The sequence below is a fragment of the Morone saxatilis genome, unplaced genomic scaffold (assembly GCF_004916995.1).
Source record: "Morone saxatilis isolate NCDOM2014 unplaced genomic scaffold, NCSU_SB_2.0 Contig19, whole genome shotgun sequence".
Classification (NCBI taxonomy): Eukaryota; Metazoa; Chordata; class Actinopteri; family Moronidae; genus Morone; species Morone saxatilis.
This window is the reverse complement of record NW_023339751.1, coordinates 14,198,118-14,211,224: the sequence shown is the minus strand read 5'-3', so window position 1 is coordinate 14,211,224 and position 13,107 is coordinate 14,198,118. Positions and strand designations below refer to the sequence as shown.

Sequence of the window (13,107 nt, the reverse complement as noted above, 5' to 3'; positions counted from 1 at the left end):
AGCTTTGGATGATGTAATATGCTAGTGAACTTTGTCATTAGGGCTGCACAATTAATCAAAACATCATTAAAATCTCAATATTGCCAAGAGCAGTATCCAGCGTGTGACAAAACAGCAATATGATGAAGTCAAGTAGAACTGCAGAGATCTACAAATCCTACAAATCTCAGATGTAAGAAAACATGTTTGTTTGGTATAGACCCCAACAGATGTCCCATCATCACGATTCTTGTATTTTTATTCCCGTAAAATGAAAATTGTGATGCTCAAATGATCAATCCCACTAATGAATCATAACACAGGTCAATCCTTCGAATGCCCTCTGTCTCTAGTTTTTTTAGTTTTTCATTATAATGAAATGGCTACTATGGGGAAGAACATCATCACACATGAATATGGATGTGCTTATTGAATCCACAAGAGTTTCAGCTTTCCAGTCATACCCAATTTATGCAATTCCAATATTGTTTATGGCCCCAGAAATATTCACCAGGCGAAAATAACTGCAAAGAACATCATGGTTTTTACCTAAAACTGCATGGGATTAGCATAAAGTGGGCATGTTTGTAAAGGAGAGACTTGTGGGTACCAAAAGAACCCAGTTTCATTCAGATATCTTGAGGTCAGAGGTCAAGGGATTCCCTTTGAAAATAGCCATGCCAGTTTTTCCAATGCTTTCCAACCTGGCCCCTATTCCAGCATCAGTGGTCCCCATTAGTTTGCCATAGTTTTGAATTGAATTGAATTGAAATTGAATTGAATTGCAGTTGTGGTTTCTAATGTTTTTCCTCTGTTTTCGATAATTGTCAGAGTTGGACAGGTCTGTCAGTCCTGCAGTGCTGGGCCCCAGTTAAATGGAGGTGTTACATAAGCAGACGACATAGGAGTGGAAGGTTACAGTAAGGGCAAGGTTGTTAGTGAGCAAAGCCTGGTCAGGTCTGCCTGAGATGTGACAACACAGATCTAATCCTGAGCCTAGCTATTCCACTCTACAACAAAATCAAGAAGAAAAATCTGACATAAACCAATATGTCATTGCATTTTCTGCATGTAAAGGTTGCAAATGTTCATGGTGAATTTATGAAAAGTGGTTTTATTCTTTGTAGTGTCGACAAGTAATTGGCTCAATACAAAATGAGGCAACGCCGACAACCTAAGAATGAGATTTGAAATTAGGTAAAGATCAAAGTTTCATGAAAGCCTTTTTGACCTCAGGTAGACAGATGTTTTATGCATATTTGATGTAAAATATTACATTTGTACCATGAAGTTTGAAAGCAGGAAATAAAAAAACCCTCACAGCAAACAAACAAACTTGTACTTTATTCCTTCTCTAAACACTTCACGCTTTGTGCAGCTATATTTGATAGGACATTGACATTTATTCATCGTGGACAGCCTAACCCAAGCCTTTACCCTAAACAGGACCTTACAATTTTAGAGCTGGTCTTTGGACCTCAGGACTACTGGTCCCAACAAGGTCAGTGTTTATAGAAGGTCCCCAAAAGGTAACAAACACACACACACACACACACACACACACACAAACAAACTGAGTAACGCATGGTGCTACCTGACAGATGAATCCTGTGGAGGTGCACTGTCGAACCCAAAGGCTGAACTTCCTCTTCTTCCTCTTCCTCAGCTCTCTTTCCGTACAGGTGGTGATGAACACTGGATCCTCGTCTATCAAGGGCTCATGAAGAACCTGGAAACACAAAAATATCTGGCCTTAACAAGGGAGAAAAAAAGTCTTTTTGTGTGAGGGATAGGAATGAGCTTGTGTATGATGTAACATTACAGCTAGAGGTGAGAAAGAGACGGCAGCCAATCGAAGATCCTCACAAGTCTTGTATGTGTTTGAGTGTGATACTGCAGAGAGAAAAACAGTCATAGTATATATAAATGAGTATTTCTGCATTCTCAACTGTGCAACTGTCTGCAAAGCCCTTCAAAAATACCTTCTCTCTTGTCAGTTTCCCTTTTTCTATTGTTTCAGTTGTTACTTTGTCCTTCACTTCTGCATTTATGTTATCCCCTTCAGAATTTATTTGTCTATTTGTCGACATCTTTTCCCCCATAACCACTGGAAAACCAAATGAACAAAGTAAATTCAGTACTTTTATGTTCTGTGCTTGACTATTCTAACATCCAACCAATCATCTACAAAAAAAAAAAAACAGACAAATTTTTCAATGTGGATTAAAGACAGTATTCAAAAACTGGCACACATCCAAACACACACAAACAGACATTAACAGAACACAAATGTTCTCTAACCCTGTCTTAAACGATTACACCTAAAATAAAACATGGACAAATATTTCCCAGAGAGACTTTCAACCACACAACAAATTATATTTGCATTTCAAATTTCTCTCTCCCTTCCTCCGGTGTCTTCCCTGCCTCCTCCTCCCACTCCACTATGATTTGACTAAAGATGAAATGAACAGTGACCAACAGCTCTCTACAGCTCTAGAACCGAGAGCAACAAGTTATTTCCAAGTCAAATATGAGAGTTATGAATTAAACAAGTGGAAAATTAATGAGGCTATCTAGCCTTTGGATGGACGACATCAACCAAACCACAATGGCCTTTTAAGGAATATCTCATCCTGTAGCAGCTACATTAGCACAGCGGTAGCTACTGCAGCACAATGCTCTTGGTAACCACATATTTCTCTATGCCCTATTCCAACAGCTGATAGCAAGGTGGTTACATTTGTAAATTAATGCTTCAGTAAATCCCTTGCTTGGATACCCTTATTCTATATTGGACAAGGGAAGGAAGAAAAAAACATCTATCCACTCATTTGCTGTCTGCAGTGGATGTTCTGTGACGACTGTGACAAATGCTCTCAAAGATTTTACACTTGCGAATCAATACAAAAGCAGTGTCAACAGATCATCGTAGTGACTGCTTAACTGCCAGCCTGACACAGAAAATGTGTCATCGCTGTCAGAAGGAGCTGACATAACATGCTAATATTCAGCACTGATATTATTTAACATCATGTTAAATAATGCAATAAATCCAGGTCACACAGATGTGACAGATGCAGAGAAATATCATGTTTGAACAAACATTTTAACTGCCCAGTTCGGTCCCCTTGTTCCTTTCGTTACAATAAAAATAGAGCTGAAATGATTTGTTGAATTATTGATTGTCAGAAATTAATCAGTGACTATTTTTATAATCGATAATCGTCATTTAAAGAAGAAATGCCCCAAATCCTTTTGTCCCACCAATTTGTGTTTTCTTCTATATTAAATTAAATATTGTTGGTTTTGTATCTGTTGGTACAAAATATGTCAGCTTGGGCTTTTTGAAATAATTATGGACACTTTTCATTATTTTATGGACCGGATGGAACAGATTAATTGGGAAAAGAGACAGATTCGCCGATAATGAAAATAATCATTTATTGCAGCCTCAAACCAGTGCATCAACTCTTTTCCTTCTGTGTTAGTCATTAAATGGGTAGATTACTTTTCCATTGTCTGTGGAGCAACAGTTTCCGTCTGTGCCAGTCTCACTATCTGGGCTCACTCTCTGCCCCTGGCACAGAAAACACACACAAAAAACACAATCTGGCCTAGATGCACATGTACCCCGTCACTACTAATGACACACACACATGCTGTCGGAAAACCGCTCTGCCCTCATTGTTACAGTTTATTCATTTTTAGATCTAAGTAGATAGAGAGCACTAATGTGAAACTATGGTTCACCAAAACCCTTTATTACTTCACAACAAAATAAACTCTGCAACATTTACATTTAAACTATTTTGAATGTGAAATTACATAGTTGAATGAGATGTAGATGTGATATGAGGAGGGGGTTTGCTGTTAAGAGCCTGTATTCCCATATGCATCCCAGCCCTGACATCATCTTTCACAGTGAAGATGACGTTATAGCACTCATATAGCAGAAAGACCAAAATCAATTTAATCAACTACTTCCCAGAAATTCATTAATTTTTAAGAGCTCGACATACCAGATCCCACATGAGTAGCCATCTATGTTGCCCTCCTCCAAAACTAAATTCTAAATATGTATGAATGAGCTGAATGAGAAAAGCTCTCAAATGAAGAGCAATGAATGCTATGTTGAAGTGAAATGTAATTTTTGTGTGACTTTTATGGCAACCCTTTTCATGAGTCAGTGGTAAGTAAAAGATAAATTGAGAATACCGACAATCAGTAGCTATTAGAGCTATTTTGCTTCTGTGAATTGCCACAACACAACACTATCATTACAGACGTTACGGTAATCAAGTTGCACAACATACTAACAATGATATGGAAGTGCTAATTTGGTTTACCAGATTCTACTCCAATCAGATTGTTTATTCATTAGTTCTTGCTGTTCATCTAGAAAGAAAAGGAAAGCAGGAGCTGAATAAACTCCAGCCCACCCAAAATAGAGTAGCAAGGCTAGCGCTCCACTGCCCCAGTTGCATAAATGTGGATCTAAAACATACACTGCAACTTGAAGTAAGTCCTCTGGAGGGAAAGTCTGATAAAAATGAGAGCTTCACGTAAATACTTGCTGTGTAGACGGTTTTCAAATGGAGACTCCTTGTGGGAGCCATTTAGTTGTTTCGCCCTACTTCACAGTAGCAAATAGCTTGCTATTGTGTTAGAAGGGCATGTATATAAATGTACCTTAAATTAAAACAGTACCTACATTGCTAACCTGATAGGCAACACATCAGCTCTAGAAGTTGTTTTATACTTGTCACATTTCTTGGAATACTCTCCAGTTAATGAGAGATAATAAAAGGTATAATACTTGATGTCAACTGTTAAATCTTGCTGACCCTTGAAAGACAAGAAATCTCTTGGCTTGCAAGCTAATAAAAAAAACCCTGCTGCTGCAGCTACCATGCCAGTTTAGCAAAGTCACTGAATGAAAAATTAATAATATGTGATATATATATACACATATATGTGCAGAATGTAGCACCTAGCTGTCCAAAAATATATAAGGTGCTTTAGGGAAACCCAGGCCTGGAGTGCACCCACCTGTGTCTGTGATGGTCTGAAGGTGCAGCTGAAAGACTGCTGCAGCGAGTCCAGGAAGGGCTGGATCTTGTACAGACCCTGGTTGCTTCCCTGTGATGGCCGGAAAGCCACTATGTGGAAGTACTTGAGGATCTTCTCAAAGCGCGCCTGGCTCATCTTCAAGGCGATGCTCCTGTTGCTGAAGAAGCCTGAGCTCCAGATGCTGAGCACCGACTCACAGCGCTGCACGCTGGTGGAGGTGACAAAGCCCAGGAAGGCCTTTATCTCCTGGGCTGTGACTGGACGCCAGCCTTCGTCTGAGCCGAAGCGCTCCTGGAACTTCTTGGCATACATGTTAGTCTGGATGACCATGTTTTGGATGCAATTATCTGGCACGAAGAGCTGGAAGAAGTCCAAGGCCGTGGCTGTGGCCGGCATCTTCTGAGCCGGACCTGGATCAGGACAGGAGGGAAAAAGAGTGAAAAACTATGACAGAGGAAAACCGACAGATTGACAGACAGAGAATCCCATATGGGCTAATTCACAGACACAACTGTCACTTAATCCTAGTTTTTAAACTCTGGCATCAGGCCTTCAATTTGATTGACTTTGCTGAAAAAAAGATTTGCCTTTGACACTGTAAGACATGATAAAATTAGATTTTGTTGAGCTGTCACTGTCAAGGCTGTGTGGGACGCATACAAAGAAGCAACAACAACAGAGAGGACAAAATAATTACAGTAGTCTTAAATTGTATTAAATCATGAGAGGTACTTTCAAAAGCTGTTCTTTTTCATGAATCAACAACAGCAGCTTTTTATGAGAATTTCACAAGCCCAGGGCAGCGTTTAGAAAGTTTATACAATGTGACAGCCACCACACTGTTTCTAAACTTGTGGAAGGTTTCATTGTCTCCTTGCTTTAGTGTTATGGCAGGCAATGAGTCAAAAGGTCTGATCTGATAGTCGAGTCAGGAGGGAGCCATGAATGAAAGGCATCTAAGAAAATACTGTCAGTAAAGCACTAGCTAATGAGAGATAGTGTTGTTAACATCAACATTGACCTTTTTAACCAGAACATGGATGCACTTAAACCAGTGGATTTGCAAACACACATAGTGTATGTGTGTAACATAACAGACCGTGTTATGTGGACTACTCCTCCAGTGATTCCCCCTGAGGGGCTACGTCTGCAGTGTCTTGGGGCTTCACTTATTTAAAAAAGCTGGAACACCAGAATGCCATGTGTTTGAGAGTGTGTGCAAAAGAGCAGCTTGTTTGTTAAAAGTGATTAATTGTTGAGACAGGCTTAGACTAACTTAATCAACAGTTAAAGGTCCAGTGTGTAACATTTAGGAGGATCTATTGGCAGAAATGGAATATAATATTTATAGGTATGTTTTCATTAGTGCGTCATAATAAAATAAGAATTGTTGTGTTTCTGTTACCTTGGAATGAATTGTTTTTATCTACACATGCCGACACATTTATCTGGTCGCCTACACCCTCCTAAATGTTACACAGCATGAAGGCCTAATTAAAATATTCCTATGATAACCGATGATTTTATCATACGCTCTTTTGTATCTACTCAACAGTAGTTAGTTTAGACATAAACAATAGTTTATGTCTTTCACATGGGTTATCAGTATAATATTGTGATAAAATATAGTGGTGTAATATATGTATATATATATATAATATAATGTCTCTCCAGATAACAGGGAAGACTTTTCTTCTATTCCTATGAAGTTATTTTCCCTCTTTGATATATTGTCATTCACTACTGAGGGGGAAGTGATATTTACTTCTCCTTTAAAAGCTCTCTGTCTGTAAGCCTTTAGGGGTAGCACTGAAGTCACACAGTCCATACTCTATGCAGTGACTGGCTTGATGTGTTTGCTCTTGTAAATTACAGATTTTCTCAAAGGTTGTTGGATTTGTGAGAGGGATTTTGGACATTGAGTGGATCAACTCCAGGCTCAATTGAACAGCGCAGTATCATTATCTCTGACCAGCGCAGAACAAGGTTTTCACTCCCTCTCTTTATCCTTTTCCCCAGTCAAGTTGTTGGCTGCAACCAAAATAGGACTTTTGATTCAGTCTTTTAATGTTGGGTTCTAAATAACATGTACAAGTGTTGAACCTAAACTGTTTAAGCAACATGTGGAGGAGGACTAGAAGAGGAAAAAGATAAAGTAGTACAAGCACGCCCACAAAGCAGATGCTTGCGGCCAAGACAGCAGAAGTAGCCAGGGCACGGCTCAAAATTTACTCATTTGCATTCCATTAGACTTGAAAGCTAAATGTAAAATCCAGCGTAACTTCCTTTGGGCGAGCCACTCCTCGATAAAACACCAGACATTCAGATGGAAGGTCCACTGAGGCAAAATGACTCACCTCAGCTCATCTCAGGAGTTATATAACAAAATACAACCTGAGGAAGGACTCATCATTTTTATGGATAATGGAATTGTTTCTGTGTCCTCCATAGATTTTCCTTTATACGTCCCTCTCAGCTGATCTTCAGTCCAGCCTCCATCCCTCTGATAAAACTGGAACTGAACTCTTCTTTCAGACTACTAATATTATAAGATGTTTGTCTGCGAGGAAAGCTTTTGAATATCAATATTTCCCAAGTTACTCATTACAAAACTCCACCTACATTGCACATACAGACAGAATCATAATCCCTCACGATTCTCAGCTGTTATAGTATTTTTTATTGTCGAGGGACAAACATCTGCCTGGTAGAGCTTTTATAGCCATGGATTTAAGAATGAGAGATTACCATGTAGCTGGGAGGGATAAACCCTTTATGTAGACGAAAACATGCTTTTTAGCAGAAATTACATAAAGGGCACAAGTGTAAATTCCAGGCTTAAATTAATGCCACAATATTAATATTGTGAATTGATGTCAATATACAGTATATCATATTTAGAATGAACCAAATCACATGTGACATTATGTGTTCTACTGCTATGCATTTCCTCAGATAAACCTCTTCACATGTATAAAATACAAACTTTAACAAATCCCTTTGTTTTTAAATCATAGCTAGCTTGGAGTAATTTATTTTGACAACAGAGTTGTGTGGAATAGTCACAAAATCATATAAGACCTTTGTATTGCAAAATCCAGAAATGGATAACAAATTTAAATTGTTGTCTAATTTTTAGGTGTTGAAGTGAGCTAGCCGTGCCTAAAAGTCTGGAAGAGAAAGCCAAATGGCTTATTCAATTAGTATTTTTTCTGATTCCTCCAGTATGTTTTGTCAGCGATAATGGACAAAAAAGTACCAGTATCTGGAAATGGTATACAGGTTTATGGAACTGTGTCCAGATCTGTATATCATACAGTATTATATCATATCAGATTCTTGTGCACTTATTTTAGTTTTGTAATATATAATGAAAACCTAAAAATGTGATTGTGAAATTTTTTTTTCCTCTATTTTGGGAATTATTATACAATTGTTTGAAAATGTATATGCAGCATTCTGGATATCACTTATATGATTTTGTGGCATCATTCATTCATATCATTACAATACAGCTCCACTGAGAGTCAACAGACTGCTATAGAAATAAGTTATATTACCATTCAGTGTTTTTCTCCTCTGTCATGCATAACACTTGTTTTGTTTTATAAGTTTGTTTTATGCTATTTAAAGTTTGTTCAATTTTAGACTTTTTTGTCATTGCATATATAGGTCCAATATTTGATTGAATTTGTGTCTTTTATTTTAGTTTTTCCTCTTTTGTGGTTTTGCGACTCTTTGGACTATTTGAAGTTTGACTTAATAAATGCAAGCAAACAGCCAGTAAATAAAGCTTACAGTAGCTTTCCATATATAAATGCTTAAAAGAGAATACTATCAAGTTTCACTTTGTGTGTCTGAGTAAGTACAGTTTTTCCAAATGGCTCTGCAATGGCAAGAGGCAACATGCAAACAAGACAGACTGAAATACATGGGTCAAGCAGATAAACTGACATATGGAAAGTACCAGTAATCTATCAGACACGCTCAGCAAAGCGAATGAATAAATAGCTCTTTAATTCCCATCAACATCACGATAAAGTGGTTATATAATCTGAGATCTGGATGTATGCTTCATAATCCTTGGCTTGGCCCTTTGCTACCACTCTTGCACTGCAGGGGAAATACTCTCATGCTGAGATTAAGATAACACATCACCTATGAACTCGACCGTGGTTTCAAACTTCTGCTGCTTGCTCAAAACCAAAGGAGGGTTTGCCGCTGTACTGTAAATGTAAACAAACCCGAAACACAAAGCAGTTGGAATCTTTCAGTCTATATGAGGTGGACTCGATGCTTTCTGACTGGTGGCTGATGATTTATGTACGGGATGTACAGTCTCTAAGGAGTGGGCTGTCACATCAACACTGCATCTGTGTCAGCACTGTCACGGCTAGACAGTAAGACAGACAGAGAAATGTACAGGAAGAAAGAAAGGCAGGTGACAGAAAGACTGCCAGACAGGAGGACAGATAGCTAGATAGAGAAATCCAGACAAATAATAAAAATATTGCTCATATTTCAACAGTAGGTCGACTTAGTGGAAGCCTCATCTAGCTTAAGCAGCCTCCCATCGCAAGGCATTAAAATCAGGGGAGGAGCATATTTCTGTGGATATGCTGGTACTCAGGATGTGGTCAATCTTTACTGTTTAGGCCGATTAAATCGGAGTACGCTCTTGGATACTTGAGGTCTGAAGTGTGATCTGCTCCCTAGCAGTTAATCATCTCAGCCCTGATGCAGGATGGGGACCACACCCACACTGACTCTGCTTGTGCAAATAATCACTAGCTGTATCTCTGCAAACCAGAACAGCCCATATAAAGCAGACAGACACACCTGCTGCCTCTCTAGCTTAAGTCAACAGAGCAAAAAGAGACAAATAGAGCAGGAGAGAGCAGGATGTGGTATGGGAGTACAGAACATCCTGAGCCTTTTCTCTCACGGAAGGACCACTTGTGGTGCCCCGACTCACTCAGCTCAGTTTGGTTCAGATTATTTTGGATAAGTGACATAGGCTCCACTCCACTATATCCCATAACTAGGCCTCGTCTCACAAAGCAGGATTACTGAAGTAAGCTGGAAAACTGGACCGAGTGGAAATCAAATCTGTAACAGGTTTTCTTTGGCGTCCTGCTCAGTAATGCTGCTTTCTGAGACGGGCCAATGCCACCACCTTTGATTTGGGAGCCGCCTCCAACAGCAGCCACGGTGGTTAAAAACTCTTACCTCATGATCATTTCTGGTCTTTTATTTTGAATTCTGAAGCTGTGCATTTTTTCTGCTAGCGAACAGCTGGCAAAACAAATCTTTGAAAACAACCAGAGCAATACATTTCCAGTGGTCTCCTGGCACTTTGCCTATAATCAATTGTGCTTTTATACATTTGTAAATGAATGTAGGGTTTCATGCTTGTTTTCAATGTGTGAGCAGAGTGGGGTTTGGTCTACATCTGCTACAGCCATATGTTGGTTCACCTCCAAGGGTGCCACAGAGCAACATGTCATGGTGGATACAGGATGGCATTTCCACCAATCACTTTTGCATCAGCTACAGAAGAAATGGGAGAGTAGAGACAAAAAATCCAAACAAAGCCTGACAGAAAACGCTGCACTTTCTGTACTAAGTGATAGATAAATGGATAAAAACTGTTCGGTAGAGACTAACTGTAGGCACATGTTGACTAGCAACGGGTTTTTTTCACAGCATGAGGACAATTTGTGAGGTGATGGTTTTGGGCATTTACCACAAAGACAGACTGAGGCAAAGAAAGGCAGAGAGACAGCAGTGTGGGTGCACACAGTGCTTCTTTCTGTCAACGATTCCTCACCACAACACACCACACACACACACACACACACACACACACACACATACACACACACAGGTCTCCGTATTCACACACACACACACACACTCAAAGATAAAGTGTGCAACACCAATTCAGACAAAGTCTTTGTGCATGTATTCTGCATACATACACCAGACTTCATGTGTTTGATGTGTGTGTAGAAGCAGGAAGAGACAACATGCTGTTTCTCTAAATTAAACAGCATGTCTCCCTGCAACTGCACTGAAACAGGAGCACACACACAGGACGGCATGTGTAGCTACCACAGCACCAAGGGGTGAAGTATCAAAGGCTAAGCGTCTGCCATTAACTTAATACAGCAATTAACGATGCAGTGTCATGCTTCTCTCTGTCACTACACACACACACCCACACGCGTGCGCACAAGGAGGGTGCATGCACACACACACACACACACACACACACACACACACGAAAATGCAAACAAGCATGTCCCATAGCAACATCCTTTTGTATATTTTGGCACCAGATTGAGTTCCACATCAATGGCCTGCCAGACCTGAAAAACCCGAGCGTGGACTGCACTGTTTCTGCCCGATCCACCACCTCACACCCACCCAATTCTTCCCCGTTGCGCAAATGACCTTATTCATCTTGGTCGTGCATCACGTCTCACCATATGTCTCTTTGTACGATGGCACCGTGACATCCTGCAGCGTCTCCGTCCAGCCCTCCTCCTCTGCCTGACTACGGGACAGAGAGCCCGGGGGACCGGCTCCGCTGCTCCCGCCGCCGCCTCCTGCTGCCCAGCTGTGTCCGCTGTCTTTATCTCCCCGTTTTTGGTGGTGGTGCTTCGGTTGCTGCTGCTGCTCCTCCTCGCCAACCTCGGCTATGTAGTTGTCGGAGTCGGAGTCTCCGGAGGTGCTGTAGAAGGGATTGTCGCTGCTGTCATCCCCGGACTCGCCGAACACGTCGTCGGATATCTGCAGGCTCTCGTACCGGGAGCGGGCCGCTTCCAGGAGAGACAGCGCCTTCCGCCCGCACTCCGCCATCTCTCTCTGTAGTGATGCTGCTCTGCTCCCCTTTTCTCTTTCTTTCACCCTCTTCCTCACCCTTCCACTACGGCTTCAGCGGCGTGCAAGTGGTCACGATGTGTTTGCAGTTAATGTGGCGGCTACACCCTCCCCCCCACCTTATTATTATTTTTTTTTTTTAAAGCTATGAATTATGGTCCCCCTGCTCTCCAGGCTCGGATGCGGCGGAGCCCGGCGGTCAGCAGCGTGTGGATCCGGGGAGAGCTGTCCGCCTCAAGGGTACTGAAATATTTCCGCCGCCTTGCTCAGTGTACAGCGCTGCGCACTGGGCAGAATTAGTTGTGGCACAGCATCCGGGTTGAGAGACCAGAGATTTCTCCACAGTGAGGCAAAATAGAGAGAGTAGTGGTTGCCGCTGCATCACCTGACACCATTATCCCTGCCCTGTCATCCAATAAGATACATTTTCACATCCAAACTCACTAACAATGTAGTGCTCTGTGCACAGCACTATAGAAGTAATGGAAATATAATACAATGGTATCCTCCTAAAAAATCAATATATATATAATTAGGCATGTACTTGTTTAACCTATGTCTACACCCACACTGACAAATAAACTTTTGCACACTGAATCTTCACATATTTACTAAAATAATCTCCCCAATGTCCATATAACTGATGATATCACAATACAGTATCACAAGATCTTTCTTAGCAGACGCAGTTTGCTCAGTTGTCATTGAATTGCAGATGTTTATATATTTTTAGGTCTAATTGCACAAACTCAATCCACCATGTGAATGAACCTTGTGATGAGATTTTAACTTTCAAACATCATGAATGCACCTTCAATATTGCTTTGTTATTTTTCCTGATCTTTACTTATTCTCACTGATGAGGCAGAGAAACGCAACCCTAACCCTAACCCTAACAGAAACTAACATGCATGTTGAAGGCCCCTAAACAACCCATTCTAACCCCCCAAAACAAAGCAGATAATTTAGCCTATTTAACCTTTTACATTATACAAGAACAAATAAAATATCCCCTAAAAGAGAGTCCCGATGAAAATGAACCCTTGGATATTCAGGGTGGTGCAATATACTGGAGCGGCCTGTTGACTCCATGTTGGAAATTTTTTGGGGAAAGTTAAAACTGTACATTTGATCTTTTATATATCCTTTATATATATATAGTTATATATA

At 40.5% G+C, this 13,107-nt stretch overlaps 1 protein-coding gene across 1 annotated transcript in view; it reads right to left on the bottom strand.

Moving 5' to 3' along the window:
• The window catches only part of pgbd5 (piggyBac transposable element derived 5), a 23,608-nt gene extending 11,220 nt beyond the window's left edge, over positions 1–12,388 (bottom strand). The window contains exons 1-3 of the mRNA XM_035662932.1: positions 11,541–12,388; positions 5,032–5,462; positions 1,574–1,708 (exon numbers count right to left, since the gene is read on the bottom strand). Coding sequence (XP_035518825.1) covers positions 1,574–1,708; positions 5,032–5,462; positions 11,541–11,916 — 942 coding nt within the window. The 5' untranslated portion in view covers positions 11,917–12,388. The remainder of the gene's footprint in view (positions 1–1,573; positions 1,709–5,031; positions 5,463–11,540) is intronic.
• Positions 12,389–13,107: the final 719 nt, after the last annotated feature.